At 39.5% G+C, this 23,185-nt stretch overlaps 1 protein-coding gene across 1 annotated transcript in view; it reads right to left on the bottom strand.

The window, feature by feature from the left end:
• The window catches only part of PPFIA2 (PPFI scaffold protein A2), a 444,508-nt gene that overhangs the window by 49,376 nt on the left and 371,947 nt on the right, over window positions 1–23,185 (bottom strand). Inside the window, exons 18-21 of the mRNA XM_084811789.1 lie at window positions 22,150–22,179; window positions 20,723–20,853; window positions 16,942–17,096; window positions 9,551–9,644 (exon numbers count right to left, since the gene is read on the bottom strand). Of these exons, the coding sequence (XP_084667915.1) occupies window positions 9,551–9,644; window positions 16,942–17,096; window positions 20,723–20,853; window positions 22,150–22,179 (410 nt within the window). The remainder of the gene's footprint in view (window positions 1–9,550; window positions 9,645–16,941; window positions 17,097–20,722; window positions 20,854–22,149; window positions 22,180–23,185) is intronic.

Here is a 23,185-nt window from a genome sequence, read left to right as displayed (position 1 = left end):
ATTTGCTTTCAATGGGATTTCCCTCCCTCCTTGAAAATATGCAGGCACAGGCAAATGCACCTCCAGGAGTTAGCAAACAGCGTTTGCAAAACATGGACTGGATTAAAGATGCGTAACAAGCCACAAAGCAGAGATGGAATGGATTTAAACACATCTGTAGATCCACTCTTTTTTTAAGCAGTGCAGTAGCATTTGGATGACAATGGAGCAAGGAAATATGGATTGAGATCCCAGGATGTTTTTCAAGCTACTCTTTTTTCCCTGTCAGCTTGACTCTTCGAAACTTTGAAGCTTCTGTGTGCTGTATTTTTGGCATATGAAGATCAGAATCTGTACATGGCTGTATTTTAAGTTGTCATCTTCCCTTTTTCCTGTGTGTGTGTGTGTGTTTTTCTGTGTGTGCGTGTGTCTGTGCAAGTGGGACCCCGTGCTGCCTGCCTGGAATGATGTTAGATTGTCCCTAGACACTCTCCGATTCTTTGAAGATCTGAAGAGAATAAAGTACTATATATATATATATATATAAATAGCTCAGAGAGGAGAGAGAACTATGGGTGAACACACAGGGAAGTGAACTGCGGATGCTAGAAGCTGCCCAAAGAGCAGATGGAGGCTTTGAGAGCTGTGACTGGCCAGTAGGGAAATACGAGATCAACCGTGTAAGGACAGCTTTAGGAACACACCATGCCTATATCCGGTACCCGAAGCGAAACATTGGACCACATGAATAGAAATCTACTTGTATATTACCGTACTTCAGGGAAATGAATATGATAACAGGTCAAAGAAAATTTGCGGCTCAGAAACGATACAGCATGAACGTCATGTGCACCAAGGGGTGTGGAAACTCTTCGGAAGTGTGACAGTCCATGAGTGTAGATTGGGCCCATTTCATGATCTTCCCACTGAGGATTATAGATGAGATACTTGCAGGAAAACCCACCATTTCTTGTACTCTTATTATAAAGTTACATAAATTTAGATCTTCAAACTCATATTACATAGAGCATTCAAGAAGCTGTGAGGGAAAAGATCCTGTGGACTAGATGGAAGACCATTTTAATCTACTTTGCTGCCAAGTCTGCATTTTCTGACCCCCGCCCCGCCCCAAAGGCACTGGATTTCCCATGGGTTGGTAAATATCCTCCTGCAGATGAAGAAAAGTAGTAGGCAGCCTAACAAAGGTCTTTTGTCCAATTATCTATTTCCCAAATGACCTTTCCCTAGTTGTTCGCTTTCCCAGTTTCCTTTCCAAGGTGTAACTGAATGATGGCTGTCATAAATTCTTCCCATAGCTCAGTGATAATCCTTAATGTGGCAAGAATTAGAGCTGTGTGCAAATGGCCTCTCAAAATTCTCCAGCCTATTTGTGGGCAGAGAAATGGGGGGGGGGGATTTCATCGAATTTCTCCTAGGGGAGGAGAAATTCTCCAACGCCTTCTCACACATAGGGCTCACTATTAGTAGGGGTTGCAGCACAAGTTTCTTTTTTCCCCTACGGGTTTTTTGTTTATTGCATTGCTTCTGTAAGTGGCAACAGCATCAGCTATGTTGAGGCTTCCACTTTTCCGAGGCAGAATTTTAAATTTCTTTTGGTTTTTGAGATTAACTAATCACTGTGGGGTGGCTGAGGGTGCTATGTATGTTTTTTCTCTATATTACATATCTTTCCATTGCTCTACAGCCTCCCAGGCCACCTGCCATTCCTAAACTGAAAAAATCCCATGAGAGGAACTACCTCATGAGGTCTTCCTCATGATGGCTTTAACTGAAGTGTTGGAAGCTGAAGAGGCTATAGACTGACTCAGAGATTATTGCACAATGAAAGACAGGGCAATCACGCACACTCCATGATCACCTCATAAGTAAAGTAAGGACAAGGTCCCCAAACCCAACCCATGAGCATTTCTCTAAAATTTCTTCTCCTCTGAATTTCCTTTCAAAAGCAATTTCTTTTCAATCAAATTGAATGAAAATGGTCAGAAAATGTGGGAGAAATTTTCGGCACAGCACTAGCAAGAATACCCCTTAGGAGACAGTCCACCTGTCCTGTACAGTGAGATTCTGTACCCAGGAGCAATGTATGACTGGTTTTCAGTATGACTGGTATACCATTTGAAAACAAGGATTAAGAATTAGGGAGAGTTTGTGCATTAACATCAAATTTAATATTAAATAAATGCAAGGAAAGTGCTACAGCTGTCTGTTCTTCTGTCAAGTAATTGCACTGTGTTACTAAACTGATGATACAAAGGTATCATTAGATTCGATGTGAAGGCATCCTTGCCAGAGGTAACATTCTGCTCGTTACACTATTATTGTCAAATTTCATGTACAGCAGAAGGAATTTGTCAGTGTCAGTGTGGTAAATCTTGCCAGTGACTCTAGGGAAGAGGTACATACTTTATACAGATGGCTCTGCTAATTTGAGGGATAGTTTATCCTTAGAAATTGTTGAGGAAACAAAATATCAGACTTTTTTCAACAGCATATACCAACAGGAGTTTTCAGATTTCTCAAATTTCTCAGATGCCTTGTTGAAGGACTATGGAACAACCGATTGGTTCAAAATTGGGAAAGGAGTACGACAAGGCTGTTTATTGTCGCCCTGCTTATTTAACTTATATACAGAGTACATCATGAGAAACGCAGGGTTGGATGAATTACAGGTCGGAATTAAGATTGCTGGGAGAATTATCAACAACCTCAGATACGCAGACGATACCACCCTAATGGCAGAAAGTGAAGAGGATCTAAGGAGGCTCTTGTTGAGGGTGAAAGTGGAGAGTGCAAAAGCTGGTTTGAAACTTAACATTAAAAAAACTAAAATCATGGCATCTGGCCCCATCACTTCCTGGCATATAGAAGGGGAAGAAATGGAAGCAGTGACAGATTTTATTTTCTTGGGCTCCAAGATCACTGCAGACGGTGACTGTAGCCATGAAATTAAAAGACGCTTGCTCCTTGGGAGGAAAGCTATGGCAAACCTAGATGGCATAGTAAGAAGCAGAGACATCACCTTGCCGACAAAGGTTCGTATAATCAAAGCTATGGTTTTCCCAGTAGCAACGTATGGCTGTGAGAGCTGGACTATAAGGAAGGCTGAGTGCCGAAGAACTGATGCTTTTGAACTGTGGTGCTGGAGAAGATTCTTACGAGTCCCCTGGACTGTAAGGAGGTCAAATCAGTAAATCCTAAAGGAAATCAACCTTGACTGCTCATTGGAAGGACAGATACTGAAGCTGAAGCTCAAATATTTTGGCCACCTAATGCGAAGAGAAAAGTCACTGGAAAAGACCCTGATGCTGGGAAGGATTGAAGACAAAAGGAGAAGGGGACGGCAGAGGATGAGATGGCTAGATAGCATCACCAATGCAATGAATATGGACTTGAGCACACTCCGGGAGAGAGCGCAGGACAGGAATGCCTGGCGTGCTATGGTCCATGGGGTCACGAAGAGTTGGACATGACTGAATGACTGAACAACAACAATTCATCATAATTCCATATTTAAATAATTATTTAGGTGGGCTTTGTCCCTCAGAGCTTAGAATATGTTCAGCCAACACATGTGGGTTGTGGTGGGGGCATGAAAGTTCAGAAGGTTTCATTTTCATTCAAACCTTATGGTTTTCCACAGCCTGAAACCCATGAAGTTAACAAAATTTGACAGCATGTATATTTAATTCTTTCAGAGACTAGTTGGAATGGGAATATAGTCCCATACTTGTTGCCTTCCTTGTCAGTTAATATGCTTTGCTGAGACATCTGTGCAGGTGGTATGGGGCAAGAAAGCAGAGGAATGAAGAATCTTCTTTGAGAAAAAAATCAAAACAAGATTCACAATTCTGGATATGGAGAGAATGGGAAAACAGTATTCCAATCAAACATTAAATGTTCCAAATTAAGATTATTATTCAAGATGTTATCTAGTTATGAAGTGTAGCATTTGCATTTCACAACTAAATACTCATTCACATTACATAATCATACAAATGAAACCAGCAGTTTGTAGGATCTTAACAAAATCAGTATAAAATCATAATTAAGCTTCCAGCTTGCATTTGTAAAACATACTGCATAAACAGAGCTAACAGGAGTAATTGAAGATATGTACTTTAAGTGTTAGCATGATTACATGATGGTACATAAAAGATCCTTATTTTAATTTTGATTGCATTTTGAAAATCAAGCCCATGAAAAACTCAGCAATTCAGCATGGATCTAATAAGTTATGTGAAATGAACTATAAACGTATTTGATTTATGAACCACAAAGACACTGAAATTGTAAATGTGCCCATATTTCACTAGCCGCTGGATATGAATTTGACTGAGATACTGCATATTATTTGCATTCTATACTTCACAGTGAGTGCACACACAAATATTATTCAGTTCTAAAGCTCTCATAGAAGCAGTGAGGTTTGACATCACTGCTTCAGGCGGTCCACATCCCAAAGCTCTACTGTGATAAAACCTGTCTTCTAAACAATTAATACTCTGGTCCACCATACAATGGCGGTACATGGAGCCTTTAAGACACAGATACTCTAGCAAGGTGTTCTGTCTTCGCAGAACAATCTTCAGATGAATAATGAGCAAAAGCCCAGTTGCCTTGATCCCTAAAAAGTAGAGCCCTGTGAAGATGATGTAATATGAATGAATTGGTGGAGGGTGCATGCTTTTGGGATGATGGCTACAACCTCCATGCATTAATTGAATCTTGTTGTGCCTTCAAATTGTACACAAGTAGGATCTTTCCATGTGATCCATACCCTGCAAACATACAGAATACAGTTCCTGCATAGGAGCCTGTACACATACAGCCTGTACGGTATATGCTTAGGCTGTGTGCAGAAGACTGGATAAATGTGCAGAGCATTGTGAGCAGGGCCAGCAGGTTCATTCTACACACCCCTTTCATGTGTTTATTCTCTCTAGACTATCTTCTGAACAAGGCTTAGATGGGGTCTCAACATAGATAGATGGCAGGGCCAGATTCTAGGAAGAGGTCTCAGATATAACCAGTGTCCAGAAAACTCAGGGTCCCAGACGTTTCTTGTGTGGCAGACATTTTTTGGCAGAAGAATGTATTTAGATGTTTCAAACTAAACTGGTAGATCAAGAAGTAAGAAGGCACTCCGAGCAGATACTATTCACTGGATTTTTTTAAAAGCAGCTGGAATGATTTTTGTAAAGCAGAAAGATTTAAAAAGTTTCTAAATAGATAGGTAAAGAAATAAAGATCAAATGTGAAATTGTGAATGTGACTATCAGAGGCAGTATGCCTTGGAATACGGGCTGCTGGGAAACAAGAGAGAGGATGCTACTGCGTGCTTGTGGGCTTTTCATGGGCATCTGGTTCGGAACAGAATGCAGGATGAGATAGGGCTTGAGTCTGATCCAGCACAGCTCTTCTTATCACTAAAACTGGTATTTTTACCATAGGATTGGCAACCAATTTAACATTTTTTAAAAAATAGTTCCATAGGGTATATGAAATTACAGATTGAACAGGGGCAGATGGAGAACATTTAAGGTCACAAACCAAATCTGTAACAGGACAAATAAAGGCTAATTCTAGGGATGGGGAAGAAATTAGTTCAGTTCACATTTTACTGCAAACTTGCCTAATTTTGCACTTTCAAGCTAATAGATGAACTGAAACTTAGCTACCCTTTCAAATTCCACATTCTACAAGGGACTTCTCCAAACAAAAAATGCACACAAAAATTTGTGCATTAGGGAAAGTGTAAAGTGTACACAGAAATGCATATATTTGTGAAAATAACATACAATTATTTAGATTAGGAAAATTATGCAAAATTAATTTGCATAAACTTATGCAAAAGATATGCATATTAGGCAAATTTGTGTCCAACAATGCTTGTATTTGGAGAAATGTGCACAAAATGTGTACAGATTTTCATGAGAACTTTTTTCTCAAATGTTAGGATGATCTGAATATAAGACTGGAAAAATTCTCAATGTTCAGGATGAGCTGGACTGAAGAGTGGAAAAATGAGAAACAGAGTAACCAAAACTGTCAGATTCGCCCATCCCTAGCTAATTCCCTAGATCTCTGATCAGTACTTAACTGAATAAGCTTGGCTTGCCTCCTTTAATTTGCTCATCATTGTTCCTTCCAGTAAGGAGCTGTAGGCAGTATTCCCTTGGAGTTTTCTTATATCACACTCATGATAACCAAAAGGAGGTCTTTAAGGTATGTGGTTCTTCTCTTTCAGAGGCTAACCACCGGATGTAATTAGCAGAAACAAGAAATACAGCAAACACCTTAAAACTCAAATACCTTCCACTCCTGCATAACAGCAAACACATTTTACAAGACAAGTAACCTCTCTGTTGGAAAAACCACACAGTCTGCAGAAAAAGAGACCTGAACTGATACGCTACATAGGGTTGCCTCATTTATAAAACTAAAGCTGACATACATCTCTCATCCAAAAATCTCTAAACTTGGGGACCTTCCAATCTATGCAGGAAAGAGCTGTGGGTTATTATGGGTGGGGGGGCAAGAAAAAGGTCTCACATAGTGAGGCAAAATGTCTCTAACTACTTATCATGTGTGTGATGTCACACATCTCTTCTGAATGTAGATGCCCTTCAGACCCAGTCCCAGCCATGCGGGAACTGCTTTTATGTGATATGCTGTGGGCCCTGAATGACACAACCAATTGCAGATGTTTTGGGATTATTTCATTAAAAAAACTGGATATAAATTGTTAAAATAAACAAATAAATAAAATTAACCATATTGGCAGGAATAATTCCATAGGCAATAGCAACAGCCACAGCCCCCAGCCCCACCCCCGCACGTAGTTTCATCTTTCACACTCAGCTCACAGCTATGTTGGAGCACTTTACAGAAACTTTGCTCCCAAGCGGGGTGGCAGGCACCAGGTCTTGAGAGCACCACTAAAAACTGCAGAAAGGTTAGGGGATTATAACCATCTCTTTCCCACAGCACCACTGGCAAAAGGTGCACAATAATCAATCACTTAAGAACTATACTTTCTGTTTTATATGTATGGATTTTTTTTCCAGGAGTCCCCTGTTTGGCAACCAATGATACAAAGCATAATTAGAAAGCAGATATATAGATATAACTGCTAAGCTATAATTAGATTATCCACATACCAATATGCATTGGGGTGTTAGAAAAAAGTATGCTCTACAATTGCCTGTCTGCTACTGTATTCTGAGGCGGGATGAGCAACTTTCAGTCCTCTAGATGTTTTGGCTTACAACTCCCAGTGTCCCTCACCATTAGCTATGCTAGCTAGGGCTGCTGGGAGTTGCAGGCCAAATCATCTGGAGGGTGACAAATTGCCCACCCCTGTTCTAAGGGCTAATCAGATGTCTCATCACATAGTTAAAAGGAAAATCAGAAAGTAAACCAAAAACAGTCAGGCAGGGAGACAAATGTTGAGTATAGAAGGCAATACTAAAATCTCTAGCAAAAGGTTGTTATATAAATTATCACATCCTTCTTATGAAGAAAACCCAAAATGCTTTTCACTGATTTATGTAATAACAAGGATTGTATAAAAGTTGCTGGTGATGCCATGATTAAACCCTATAGGTTCTATAAATAAGTTTTACCAAGCGTATAAGAAAAAAGAGAGAAAGGTATGCCCATATATGGTTACTGCAGTAAACAAAAAGAACCTGTACATGTTCCATGTATCGCTGGAGCCTATAGACTGGCTTATATATGCTATATTTCCACTATAGTCTTTCTACACCCCTAGTACTCACTGTTAAATTCCCTCCTTTACATTTCCAGCCAGCATATTGAGAGACTAAAGAAGAATAGTTTGAGCAAAGTCTTTCCCTTTCCCACAAAGTCTTTCCAGTTCACACATTCTTTGTCTCTTCTTTTCTTAGCACAGAATTAAAAATATACTTTATAATGCAGTCATGTGTTGGAAAAACAGTATTATCAACATAAAGTATAATGGATTCATGTCTCAGTCCTAAAGCCATGTTTGTTTACTTCTGTTGCTTGTGCCCAAGTTGGGGCACCATGATTGCGCCTGTTCTACACCATGACCTTGTGGTATCGTACTGATTCTCACAACATTATGAAATTTTTGCTAGGACACTATGTCATTAAAGATATTTAGGATTGGAGTACTAGGAATAAAATAAAATAAAATGATACATATCCAGAAGTTATTCCTATGATCCATAGCAAGGATTTTATGTTATTCATCATAACAGACTGCTTTTCTGATTATAGAGAATTCCATATAATTAAAGTATGTTCCAGATTGAAATATACTTATTATTATAGAAAACAGCCCTTTGTTGGATGCATCCTATGGAAACACATAGGAAAAAGTATAACCTTATTTTCCTGTTGAAACTTCCTAAATGTAATGGCTCTCTTGGCACCATTATATAATCCTGTTCTGTACCTCTGATGTCTTTATACAGTCATAGCTGAATTTACAAACCAGTTATGCATTTTAGAAAACAGAGTGGAAATAACAAACTCCAGTTGAACTGTTTTTGTGGATTGCAGTCTCAGGTTGCTGTATCAGGATTTTTACAGGCTGAACAATCAGGCTGAACAATGAACAGTGAACAGCGAAAATACATTTTCCTCACAGCCACACATGTATAGAACACATGGCTCATGTACACATTACAAATAAACAAGGCCAAATGCTGGAACGCACCTAGGGAGAAGTTGACAATATCAAGCTGGAAAGATTCCAGATAAAGTAAGCACCAAGCAACGAAAAGGATCAGCAGAAGTAAGCTGTGTCAGAAGACTTTGAGGAAAATTCCAAAATCATACCATTGGAAACAAAACTAAGACTTTAAAAACACTAATACATATGAATGCCCATCATTTTTAGAAACTTTCTCTGAATTTTAAAGAACATCTCTATTTTTTATGGAGCATGAGAAATATTGAGATGCAGAAATAATTCTATTTTACCATATCCCTTCTACGTGTCCTGAGTCACAGCAGCTGCTGAATTAGGTTTACAAGTAAACGCAGTGGGAGGAAGTATGTAATTATCCCTATAATTCATATACACAAAACTCTAGGTTGTCACCTTTATAGCAACTGAAGAGAAAACAGAATTACCAATGCCAATGAAGAACATCTGCATTTTATAATAGGTTGCTCATAGATAAATGCTAATAGCCTTTCCTTCTTTTCTTTACTGTAATATACAAAAATAAATGGAAATGACCCTTCAGTGCATTTAGTTTTGTAAAATGCAGCTGCCGTATGCACTAGGAAAACCCCTCTCTCTTCTTTTTTAGTTAGCAAACATATATTTGCTTTTTTGTTCAAAATTCATGCAATTTCCCAATATTAATAAATTAGATCTTTGTAAAATATATTATCAGTTTTGTTAAGTCAAATATATTTATCTAGACATATAGAAAAGCAAATACCTACTGGGTTATACCAATGAGATGAAATTTATGCTGAGCATAAATACAGGATCAAAGTAGTTTACTAACAATGTATGACGTGATAGGGGCTTGTCTAAGCAACTTACTTTTTCTTTAGTCTTCGGTCTTTCTCTGCCTGAGTTCCGAGTTTGCCTAATCCCAGAGATTCCTGTGCTGCAGCTTCTGTTTCCATGTAACCTCCTGTGTTAAAATAGCAAAGAGATTTTCTCCCTTGTCATTCTTTCCAAGTGCTCTATTAGCTCAGCATTTTGTTTGTGAAATTTTACGTCTGCTTTCTGAAATACACGCACACACAGACACACACAAACACACAGAACCACAAGTGTATAAATCTTGAAATGAATTCCTTCGATGCACTCTACATTGGGATGGAGAGGACTATTTGTAAGTAACCTATTTGTAGGATGATCAGAATGCCTTAAAAAGACATCAAAGGACATTGGCACCCTTCAACAAATTCTTAAAGTATCTAAGTTAAGATTTTATTCATCATATTTTCCTGCAGGGAACAGGGCATGAAGGAGAAATTCTTCCTGACTGCTGGATACAGTTTTCAATAACTAAGGAATATAGCACTCCTCCTTCTGACAAAAGGACTTTCTGAAATGGAGCTCCCATGGAGAGTCAAAAGTTAATACCTGTAAATGGCAACTTGCAAAAACACACACAGAAAGAAGCGTGCAAGGACTCTTCGGGGTCTTTGTTCCATACAGTTAATACCATCAAGCTCAGTTGCACCATCACCTGAACCTGTATGATTAGGATATGAGCACTCCTATAGCAAAATATCATATTTAGGGCGCAATCCTATGGGGATAGGTGGCTGCCTCCGAACTTGGAGGCGACTGCCTATCCAATGCACGGCAGGAGAAGCATAGTGGGGATTGTTCCCTCTGCACTTGTCCTGCCCTGCATTTGCAGCTAGACAGCTGATTTCGGCTGTCTAGCCACAGGAAGGTGGAGTGGGGGAGGAGGCTGCTGGATGACACATTGGATGTGTCGTACTGGCATTTCCGCCCTCCCTGCCCTGGAATGCCCCCCGGAATGCCCTGTTTTTGCTGCTCTGCACTCCTCTCCTGAGCACGGAGTGTGGGGCTGTTCCATGCTGCCTCCAAGGCAGTGCAGAAGCGGGGGAAGGTCAGTTCTCCAGGAACCAACCTCGGAGTGTGGGCTCTGAGGTCGGTTCCTGGAAAACCACATATCCTAAGGCCATCTAGCCACTGACTAGCAGCTATAGGATTGCTCCCTCCAGCAACTGTGAGTTTGAAAACTGGAAAATGTGTTATAATGTACCATTGTGCTATTTTAAATTAAGGAGACTACTACAATGTGACTGGTGGTTACACAGCTCATTCTTAAACACGTGCATGTGTTTTCTCAATCTCACTTGGAACACCTGTTCTTGCTCACATCCACATTAACCAATATGATACATTACTTGAATGTAAGGACAGACACTACAGATGAAACAATGGGAGGGGAAAGGAAGTAAGATGAGTTTCAAAAGCATGCTCGAAGACTGCAGAAAGAGATAGTCAAATGAGATAACAAAAGGACAGTAACTTTAAAAGATGAAGAAGAAAGAAGAAGAGACAGTCACATTCATCTTAAAAGATGTATAGTGGAAATTTATTTTCAGTCTTTCTGTCATGAGTAATTCAGCTGGCACTGAATAATACCACTGTATTCAAGTAAAGCAGCAATACAATAATGGACTAGTTTTCTTTTAACTCATTAGCTGAGTTGACCCTAGCCAACCATCTGAAGACCTTTAATGTAAAAGTGAAAAGCTATGTAAAGTGAGATTAAAGAAAGGATCTTTCTATCTACTAAGCTCATTATATTATTCGGGGGGGGGGCAGGTGGGGAAACCCTGACAGTGAAAATGGACTAGAGCAGATGTAGCAACCTTTGGCGGAAACAACTTTTCATAATCAAAGACCAAGGAAGAAAGAAATAAAGTCTTATTGTGGTACAGAAAAAAGTAAAGAAATGATTATTTTCAATCTGACGTTTGATATGTTGTGTTGTTTATTCAGTCAGTCGCTTCCGACTCTTCGTGACTTCATGGACCAGCCCACGCCAGAGCTTCCTGTCAGCTGTCGCCACCCCCAGCTCCCCCAAGGTCGAGTCCGTCACCTCCAGAATATCATCCATCCACCTTGCCCTTGGTTGGCCCCTCTTCCTTTTGCCTTCCACTTTCCTTAGCATCAGCATCTTCTCCAGGGTATCCTGTCTTCTCATTATGTGGCCAAAGTACTTCAGTTTTGCCTTGAATATCATTCCCTCCAGTGAGCAGTCTGGCTTAATTTCCTGGAGTATGGACTGGTTTGATCTTTTTGCAGTCCAAGGCACTCTCAGAATTTTCCTCCAGCACCACAGTTCAAAAGCATCTATCTTCCTTCACTTAGCCTTCCTTATGGTCCATCTCTCGCAGCCATAGGTTACTACGGGGAATACCATTGCTTTAACTATGCGGATCTTTGTTGTCAGTGTGATGTCTCTGCTCTTCACTATTTTATCAAGATTTGTCATTGCTCTCCTCCCAAGTAATAAACGTCTTCTGATTTCCTGACTGCAGTCAGCGTCTGCAGTAATCTTTGCACCTAGAAAGACAAAGTCTGTCACTGCCTTCACGTTTTCTCCCTCTGTTTGCCAGTTATCAATCAAACTGGTTGCCACAATCTTGGTTTTTTTGAGGTTCAACTACAACCCTGCTTTTGCACTTTCTTCTTTCACCTTCGTCATGAGGTTCCTCAGCTCTTCCTCGCTTTCAGCGAGGTATCATCTGCATATCTGAGATTGTTAATGTTTTTTCCAGTGATTTTAACTCCAGCCTTGGCTTCATCAAGCCCAGCATATCGTATGATGTGTTCTGCATACAGGTTGAATAGGTAGGGTGAGAGTACACAACCCTGCCGTACTCCTTCCCCAATCTTAAACCAGTCCATTGTTCCATGGTCTGTTCTTACCGTTGCTACTTGGTTGTTATACAGATTCCTCAGGAGGCAGACAAGATGACTTGGTATCCCCATACCACCAAGAACTTGCCACAGTTTGTTATGATCCACACAGTTAAAGGCTTTAGAATAGTCAATAAAACAGAAATAGATGTTTTTCTGAAACTCCCTGGCTTTCTCCATTATCCAGCAGATATTGGCAATTTGGTCTCTAGTTTCTCTGCCTTTTCTAAACCCAGCTTGTACATCTGGCAATTCTCGTTCCATGAATTGCTGGAGTCTACCTTGCAAGATCTTGAGCATTACCTTACTGGCATGTGAAATAAGTGCCACTGTTCGATAGTTTGAACATTCTTTGGTGCTTCCCTTTTTTGGTATGGGGATATAAGTTGATTTTTTCCAACCTGTTGGCCATTCTTGTGTTTTCCAAATTTGCTGTCATATGGCATGCATCACCTTGACAGCATCATCTTGCAAGTTTTTAAACAGTTCAGCTGGGATACCATCATCTCCTGCTGCCTTGTTATTAGCAATGCTTCTTAAGGCCCATTCAACCTCACTCTTCAGGATGTCTGGCTCTAGCTCACTGACCACACCATCAAATCTATCCCCGATATTATTATCCTTCCTATACAGATCTTCCGTATATTCTTCCCACCTTTTCTTGATCTCTTCTGCTTCTGTTAGGTCCTTGCCATCTTTGTTTATGATCATACCCATTTTTGCCTGGAATTTACCTCCGATGTTTCTAATTTTCTGGAAGAGGTCTCTTGTCCTTCATATTCTATTATCTTCTTCCGATTCCGCGCATTGCTTGTTTAAAAATAATTCCTTATCTCTTCTGGCTAACCTCTGGAATTTTGCATTTAATTGGGCATATCTCCCCCTATCACTGTTGCCTTTTGCTTTCCTTCTTTCTTGGGCTGCTTCCAGCGTCTCAGCAGACAGCCATCTTGCCTTCTTGGTTTTCTTTTTCTTTGGGACGTTTTTTGTTGCCGCCTCCTGAACAATGTTGCAAACTTCTGTCCATAGTTCTTCCGGGACCCTATCTACTAAATCTAGTCCCTTAAATCTATTCTTCACCTCCACTGCATATTCATTAGAAATATTCGTGAGCTCATATCTAACTGATCTCTGGGTCTTCCCTATTCTCTTTAGTCTGATTCTAAGTTGTGCAATAAGAAGTTCGTGATCTCAACTACAATCAGCTCCAGGTCTTATTTTTACCAACTGCATAGACGTCCACCACCTTTGGCTACAAAGGATGTAGTCAATCTGATTTCGCTGTCGGTCATCTGGTGAAGTCCATGTATAAAGTCGTCTCTTAGGTTGTTGGAAGAGAGTGTTTGTTATGCACAGTGAGTTGTCTTGGCAAAATTCTATCAGCCTATGTCCTGCTTCAATTTGTTCTCCCAGACCATGCTTGCCTGTAATTCCAGGTGTTGTTTGACTACCCACCTTAGCATTCCAGTCTCCTGTAATGAAAATAACATCTTTTTTTGGCGTACTATCCAGTAGGTGCTGCAGATCCTCATAGAACTGATCTACTTCTGCTTCTTCAGCATCTGTGGTTGGGGCGTATATTTGGATCACTGTGATGTTAAATGGCTTACCCTGAATGACGTTTGATATAGGAACATACATACATATAGTAAGAACAACCATGAGCGATCAAACTAAGGGCTCCATGTAGTCATGTTTCCCACAATGGCCAACCAGATCCCTCCACAAAGCCCTCTCCCACTGTTCCCTGGCAACCAGTATTCAGTGGCATACCAGTTCTGTATAGGTCACCTTCTTATGCAATGCTTTGCATTTGAGTACAGACAGTACTATATATTACACTCATATATCATACAAGTTGCAAAGCGTCAATGTGTATGTAAACTGGGGGCTTTTCAGTTTGAAACATCCACAAATGGGTGCCCAGTTCTTTTCCTGCCATTGTTCGCATGTATTTTAAAAGGGAAAACACACTAAATAGGCACGCGTGTCACTTCAAAGCAGACACAATATGATTGCGCTTTGTACTCAAGAACAAGATGTCGCATGCCAAGTTGAAGGTGCTCGATTTCAGATCCTAACTACCCTTTCTCTTCTTGCCCAGAAATATGAAGGATCGTATTTGGGCATGTTTTGCGTTAATAAAGTTAAAGTCTCCTACACACCAATCTCTGACCACCTATTGATAAATGGAAGATAATAAGATACAGCACTTAATCTTATTGAGGAAAATGTTTTTGAACACCACAGGCTAGATGTAATCACATATTCGCTTGCTTTATCCTTTTTGCTAAATGTTGGTTCACACATCCATATATGTGTCCCCAGGAAATGTTTCTGTTCATGTACAGGATATGCAGCATTCCACAAAGCAGAAAGCAAGCCTCTGTAGTTCAGAATTAGCTTGTAGTAGCATAAATGAAACCGCAATGGGTTTCAGTTTTCAAATAGTGATTGAATATACCAAGAATGAGAATATGAACAGTTGGGTCTTAACTACAGCCCTATTAGGTGCCTTAATACTTTTTGGATAACATTTATAATACTTCATTAATATTGTTCATGTTTTTCTTCCAAAAGTACACCTTTGGCTGAACTATGATACACTATGAATATCCCTCATTATTACAAAAACATTTGATAATGATTTATTCTCGGTATTTATTCAGAACTACAAATTGATTTTATCCAATTATGCAGGTATAATGTTCTGATGAGTTACTGTAAAAAGAAAGAAAGAAAACGTAACTCACTGGGCAACTAATATTGCTCCTAAGATAGTCTTTATGGGTTGAAATCTCTATCTTATACCCTAAAATGATAACAAGTATGATCCATTTATTATATTTTAATCCCTGGGCCTTCAAGTTACTAAAAAATGAGACATTATTGTGCTTAATGTGCCAATAGCAATAAAATGGGTCTTTATGGATGTAACTGAGAATGAATAACCCAGGGTACAGATATTAAGCTTTCATTATCTGCAGATGGGGACATCTAGCTTAGGGGCTGATCATTAAAAAGATTTTGAAATATATTGAATATACAATATTTTAAAAAATCATCTCATTTTTCCTGTGGTAGAAGAACTGAAGCTCTAAAGTAGGCCTTTAAAATAATATTTCAACAGGAAAAAAGAGGAAGATGATGATAGAAATTTGAAATGGTGCCTGACTGCACCTATGTTTTCTATTGATATGATTTTTTTCTTCCAAAAATACCACTGGTTTAAACAGAGTACAAGTAAAGTTCAAAACATGGATTTTCTGTGGGTTCAGCATTATTTGCTAAGTACTTGTTACTGTGTCCTGGTAAAGCGGAGGCTATTATCTATATAAGGATACATTTTCCAAAATATCAAGGTCCAATATTGGTCTTCTTGCTACCTTTTGTCATGAGGAAAGTGAGAAGTACATGTTTTCAGTTTTATCTGAACAAATTGCTAAGCTGTAGAACCCACCTAAAATGTGAAACCTGTATAATGTAAATTGGCAATAATAGGGAGACATTAAGTGTGAACTCAAATACGTTATGCCACTATGGGCGTACATCACATTTTAACATGAACCATAATGTCAAACCACCCATGTATTCTGGCCATCAGTGTCAAATGACAGCTACATAGGCCTTTCTCTCTGATGTTTTTCTCAATAGCAACTCAGCACTGTGATTAATTGCTGTAATTTTATTAATAACAGCTAAATATGTTCCAAATAATCTGTTTCTTGAAAGTAATTTTCCCCCTCTTGGATTCTTTTTTGAAGCTCTTCTAGGCAGCTAAGTGTGTGTGGACACATTTGTGAGAGACACTCATTTTATTTGACTAAAAGATCGATACAGAAGACACTCAATTCTCCTTACTATATGTGAGAGAGCCTGATACAAAGCATTTGACGTAGTAGACAGTGTACTGCTTATGCAAGAATACACTTGTTAGTCTTTAAGGTGACACAAGGCTCTTTGTTATTTTATACAAAAGAGACTGTACAACAAGACAGAGGGGAATTCTTGCCAGATAAGTGGTGGGCTTAAAAGCTATGTACACTCAGAACAGTAAGAAAATAATGGGGACCAGTGCTCTTCTAAGATCTTGCTATCCAGGTCTTCTATCAGGCTGGATGTTAAACAAAGTGAAGATGCTGATGGTTGTGGTGTGGGGCCCATTAACCCAGCTGGCAGATTCATATGTTTGCTATCCAAGGTTTTAATCTGTGTAACTTTAAGTCTTGGCAAAGCTCCACCTGAGTGATTCCATAAAAGGTGGCAGATATAAGTAAAGGAACCGTGGCCTATCCCTCTTGTTCATTTAGGAAAATAAAATTAATTTTCTGAGAGTGAACAATAGTTATGAAAATAGAATTATGTGGAAAAGATTCCACCGCTTTAAGAGAGACATGAGTGTTTGGAAAAGCAAAACAAAACTGAAAAAGAAGCCAAACCATCAACCAAAAAAAAAGGGGGGGGGGAAAGGACTGGAAAACAGTGACCTGAGCCTGGTACAACTAATTCCTTACTGAGCTGTCCAAGTCGAGCCTTCTCTTTTTTACCGAACAAGCGTCCTATTGAAGACTTGATTCCTTTCTTCTTGGGAGCTTTGTGTAGGGAATCCTGGCTGCTACTGACACTGCCAAAGCCAATGCTTTCTGGCTCCAAGGATGCAGGCAAGCTACTATAAAACACACACAAAAGATAGATAATGCATTATTGTCCTTATGAGGTCCCATCCCCTTGTAGGCAGCTGTGCAAACAAATGATCTGGAATCTAATATGGGTGTCTTCATAATTGGAAACATTAATCAAGTTACTGATGGCTTCTTTCCTGCATCACAGTAATAGTTAAAACAGCACAATGGCTAATTTTCATGTATCACTAATGCTGATGAAGATGATCCAGTCTAACAAAAAGTGACAGAAAGGAGACATAATTCATCAAAACCCCATTACAATCATTCTAGTTAGAAAGATTTTTAGAAAGATGTGTCAACAGGTATCAAGCTAATTTGATTTGTGATGAAACATTGTTTTAAACCCCCAAGAAGGAGAGTTTGTCTTACCTGAGAAATCTCTAGTCTGAACAGGAGCAGGTTGAAAAGGTTATTTCTTCCTACTAGGATTGAATGCAAAATAACTTTTCTGAGTGGCCCCTTGAAGTTCCCCAAAGCAGCATGATGATCTTCCCCAACAGCCATGATGGTGACCAGAGGTGGTATCAGTGGGCTCTGGGAAAGATTCCCTGTTCAATGACTAACTGCATTTATACCTACTGCTGGTAGCAGATCTAGTACACAAACTCCGGCTACCATCCCTTGCCTTAGGCTCCCTGCAGTGGGAATGTTGGGGCCTGTAAGGTGACGTCTGATTTTTGCTCCTTTGCTAATTGGTGATACAGAAAGTCTGGGACAACATAAATGATATAAGCAGATTATCAAGGCTTCAAGACATGTCACTTCACTGCATTCTGAAGCAGAGATAGTCTGGGGAAACATACTATCTTTGCCTGGATGTAGTCAGCAAAATTATTCTAGCTTCCAGCTCCAGTGATAGAATTTCCCCATCCATTGGCTGTCTTCCTGCTCCTCATCATAAATTATTTTTTCCTCTTGTGTCAATAGTATAAGAACAAGGACACGATTCTGACTAATCATAACTAATTGGCCTCTGGGTTAAAAGGTCTTTACATATGGCCTTTCCCCATATAATCCTACCTGGGCTTTGAGGTCAGCTGGGAGGCCTTTCTGAGGATGCCATCACTGACAGAAGTTTTAAATCTATAGCTCACTGGAGGGCCTTTTCAGCAATAGTACCCCAGTTGTGGAATTCTCTCGTCCTGGTTGACTTCTATGCTGTATACCTTTTGGCGCCAACTAAAGGCTTTTTTTTCCAGCATGCCTTTGTATAATGGTTGCTTGATGTCTCTATTTTTATATGATTGTGGTGATCCACCCAGAGATCACATGTATGAGGGGCGGGATATAAATGTTATAAATAAATACAATTTCCAGGTAAAGAAGATGTTTGCAAATTATACACTTTGGTCAAGCTGATTCTTAGCATGAAACAAAATACATTGTGTTCTATTAGCAGATGTGACAAGCTATGCAGAAGTGGCATCTATGTCCTACATGGTAGTGGTTTTGAAGTGACTTACCGCATAAGAAACCAAGCCCTAGTAAATGCCTGCTCTGCATATTCTGAACAATGCCCTAGAAGAACCATATCTAGGAAGATTACCTTAACAGAAAAAGAGTGGTTTCTCCGATCGAAACTGTCAAGAATTCAGGAATATGGGGTCTAATATTCCTAGTGCTATCAAAAATTGCAGCCCTACACAGGTCAAGGCCAAGATCCAAGTGTTTAAAAGTTATTAGCTGTACTAGCCGCATTACTAAACTCCATCATAAAACCACACTTAGACTTGTCACATCTGTAGCCAGATCAAATTAAATCAGTATTTCAACCACTAGCACTCTTTTTTGTTCATTTAGAAAGAGAACCCACAGCAAGGTAGTAAAAACAAAAAAAGCCCATCTTGCTCAGTCTCAATTATCTAAAGGAGCCATGAAATGGAAGACTAGGCATCCAAGTCAGACTGGAGTTCAAGGCTACATATTGTAAGAGTTAATTCACATCTTAGTGATATACAAACTGCTACAGATTAAGAGACAATTATCCTCAGAGGGCTACTTTTGCACCATACTGGAGGACTGGGTGGGCTTCATGGCTTATGCCAGACTTGAACACTAGACCCAAATATTACCCAAATTTGGAATTGTGATTTGTAACATTTGTGGCATGGTATGCATGCAATTTTAGCATCCCCATTAAAAAAGGCTTAAATGTATGTAAGCTATTAAAGCAATTTATCATGGTGCATCTGATTTTAAAGTAACGTGTGAGCCTATACCGTGCTTTAAAAATAAAAAAAATCCAAAGTGAAATTAGAGTTATTTAAAAGAGACTTTTTCAAGTCACATATTCATTGATCCTGTGCACCTGACACCTGCAAGCCATTGACTTGGTTTGCACATAACGCTAACTCATGGTTTATTTAATCCATGGGCTGTTGAATTCTGGGTTGTCGTGATGTGTGACCATGACCATGCTACCAAACCATGTTTGTTACCCATAAATAATCCAGAAAGAGAACCCACGCTTTGTTATTGTGTTGTGAACTCTGGGTTGTTTAACCCATGGGTTGTCATTACATGTGAACCCAGAACTGTGGGTTGTTCATGGGTTGTTTCACCAGGCTACAGAGTTGGTGGTTAAAAAACCCAGGTGCTCTACATGCCAGAGGAGGAGGAAAACAAAAAACCCATGGATTGAAAAAACAAACCTCAGTTTGTTTGATCATCTGCCAGACAAACACTGGGAAGGCCAACAAATCATAAGTTAACATTGGGTTAAATAAACCATGGGTTAGGATTGGGTGCAAAACAGGTCATTATGTCAATTGTCTCTGTTGATCCCTACTGCTCCAAATCCAAACAGGTTACCAAGAACTACCTCAGTCAGTACAAGTAGCACACCATAAAAACAACTGTTTCACAAAAACCTTGTGGTAGTCAATATCTCATACTTCCTACTTCCAGTTCATCCTTCAGACAAGCTAGTTCTCATGGGTGAGGTCCCACCATAAAGTGATAAAATCACCTAACAGTGCAAAACTGGTCTAAATCTATTTCAAGATAACCAGGTTTAACTAGCATAGATGGGAAGTCATGTGGAAGTTAAACTGGATGTGAACGTGTTTTTTTTTTAATACACCATACTGTATTGGCCCCAGGAGCGTAGAGGGGCCTAGAGATCCATAATGCTTGCTTAAATTCATTATTGTTGCAATTCCCTTGCTAGGAAGCCTCTGAGCATGTGAAGATGATTCAGAGGGCCGATAGCATGGCCTAGCACATTCCATACTAATGGGTGAGAGTGTTATCAAGCACTCTGCCTGGGAAGCGAAGTTTGTTTACAGGTGGCTTTGCTGAGAACCAAGTGCTGTTAGTTTACGCTGGGAATGAACGCTAGGGGGTGCTTGCTGCTGTTATACTGGTAATGATAACAAGTAAAATAAAACCCATTGTACCCAATGGCTCTGGGTTCAGAGAAGCTGTCTGATCCAACCATTGGGTATGCCTGTGTGCTGTAAGTTACCCAATAAAGTACTCCTTGTAAGTAAATCTTTGAATCTGATTTATCACTATCTTGGCACCTCTAACCTAAGAGTTCAACACCCACGGCCGGGGCAATACACATACGAACGTTGTGAATTAGTGTCTCCAACAACCAGCTTCCTACCTTCTGGCATCGTTGTGGTATGAGGAAGGTAGAGTATGAGTCATTCTAATAGCTCTAGGTGTTGGAGGAGGGGAAGTTTCACATTTTATTGTAGCTTTGTCTTCATGTCCATCTTCTTCAACTACTGCGATCTACAGATAAACCATTTCCATAAAATGCAGCTTAGAAACTAACTTTCAAAGTTGTTTGCAAGAAATAATGTAAGTGTCAAGCAAAGAAAGGTGTTTGAAGTTCATCTCATTTTCCAAGCAAATGCAAGGCTTACCTAGAAATAACCTTCCATTCCTAGCACATGAAAGAAACAGAACAAAAGTGCTTAAGGGGACTTCAGCTATCACCATGGCCCTACAGTGGGCCATTCAAATCCTACTTTCCAATCTCTGAGGACCAACTAGACATAATGACGTTAAGCATGAGACTGGCCTGTGTGAGCTTGTTTTTCATTTACTAAACAGCAAATGAAGACAGTGAGGGGGCAATTTTAATTAGGGCAATGTGTGTGTGGGGTTAAATCCTCCCTGTGGTCCTGATCCAGAATCTTCCTCCATAGTTGCTATTTAATAAACAAAGTCCAAGTATATAAGGGTCAATTATGTGCTTAAGGTCATATCTAGTTTGGCCTTCAGGCATCATTTGACTAGTTTTGTATGAATCCAACACATGATTAGTTGACAGGCTGGTGTTGCTAACACTACTGTGTATTCTCATACTCCATGTTTGCAAAACTAGGCTAATTTACATGATCTCTGAATGGACAACTGATATGATACCTCAATATACTTTATTATTCAATGTATTCGCTCTGGGGGAATAACAATGAAGACATATATAAAATTGTAACAAAAGCAAAAGATAGGATTCAAATATTGAATCACCTGAGTACCTGGATGTGCAAGAGTAGTTTTTCATTAATTTCTATGTACGTAAGCAAAGTTACAGGTGAAGACATATTTAAGCAGGTTTGAGTATCTATCCAAAATCTGTACAAAATTATCAGGGTTTTCTTTAATACTCCTGAAGTAGCTTTGTCACAGCTCCTGATAGTTTCATAATATGCAATTACTTGTATAAGTTATTGGTGTAAAATTTAGGTTGTTTTACTAAATTTTGGAAGAATGACCAGTGTGGCAGTTAACCAATATAATGTTTATGTTCCTATATATATACACTAATGAGAAATGTTTTCTGAGTCAAACTGTACTAGAGAGCGAATTTCAGAGATGGCATAAACCTGATTTATCCTGGTTAAGGTTTGAGAGCTGAGATTCTTGGTTTGGCTTTTAAATGTAGAATTTTTGCAAAATTATTTAGGGAAAACCTTTGAACATTTTTGACTATGCAAGAGCCTGAAGTAACTAATTTGTGTTTTAAATGAAAATGGGGAAAGGTCTTCACAGTAGCACGGTTGTTGTTTTTTTTAAGTATACCTTCCTCCGGTGCTTCCTGAGATCACTGGGCTAGAGATGTTAACAAAAGAAAAGAAAAGAAAAAATAAGAATTATCAGACCAATTTAGTTAAAATAAAATATAGTGATGTCATATTCAGAAAACAGGAACTGATATATTTATTAATATTTATTATTGAAAGCCAGTTTGGTATAGTGGTTAGAGTGTTGGACTGGGACGGGGGAGACCTGGAGTTCTAGTCCCCCCTTGGCCATGAAGCTGCCTGGGTGACCTCAGGCCAGTCACTGACCCTTACCTACCTCACAGGGTTGTTGTGAGGATAAAATGGAGAACAGGAAGATTATGTATGCCACCTTAGGCTCCTTGGGGGAAAGGCGGGATATAAATGCTATATATAACAACTATAACTATACTTTTATCCCAACCTTGTTCCAAGAAGCTCAGTGTGATATACATGGCTTCCCCTCTTCTCAACCTTACAACAGGCCTGTAAGATAGGTCAGGATGAAAGGTGGTGTCTGGCCCAGGGCAGCCCAGTAAATCTTCTGGCTGAAGGGGGGATATGAGCTCAGAATTCCCAGTCCAGTACTCTAACTACTACACCACATTGGCTCTCTTAAGTTTATATAATTTTGGTTTTAGGAATAATGTTACTGATACAACCTGCATTGTCACAAGAATCTGTTAGTGGATTTCACAATACCAGTTGCATTTGTGTATCATATAGTTAGAGCAAAGTAAAAATATATGACGTTTCTACACCATCTTCTATGCAACCTCCCCTTGAATTACTCACCACAGACCTACGGGGACTTTTCTCACAGTTCTCTGGACTATTTGCACTTTTTACTAGAACTACAAACTTCTGAGGGTGGAGCTACACATTATACTTAGTTGCCCTGAAGGCTTTCTTTTCTCAGCTAACTTCAAGTTGACCTGAAAAATGGTTTTTTAAACCCTTTCCATCCCAGATGTTTGTCTGCTTAAAATCAATGTGTCTCCGTTTGCTTTTCTCTCTATGAAGAAAAATATATCGGGGAGGACGTGCAAACTTTT

This window comes from Heloderma suspectum, chromosome 7 (assembly GCF_057233095.1).
Source record: "Heloderma suspectum isolate Gila_16-S chromosome 7, 16-S_ref, whole genome shotgun sequence".
In the NCBI taxonomy this organism is placed as follows: Eukaryota; Metazoa; Chordata; class Lepidosauria; order Squamata; family Helodermatidae; genus Heloderma; species Heloderma suspectum.
This window is presented reverse-complemented; position numbering and strand designations above follow the sequence as displayed.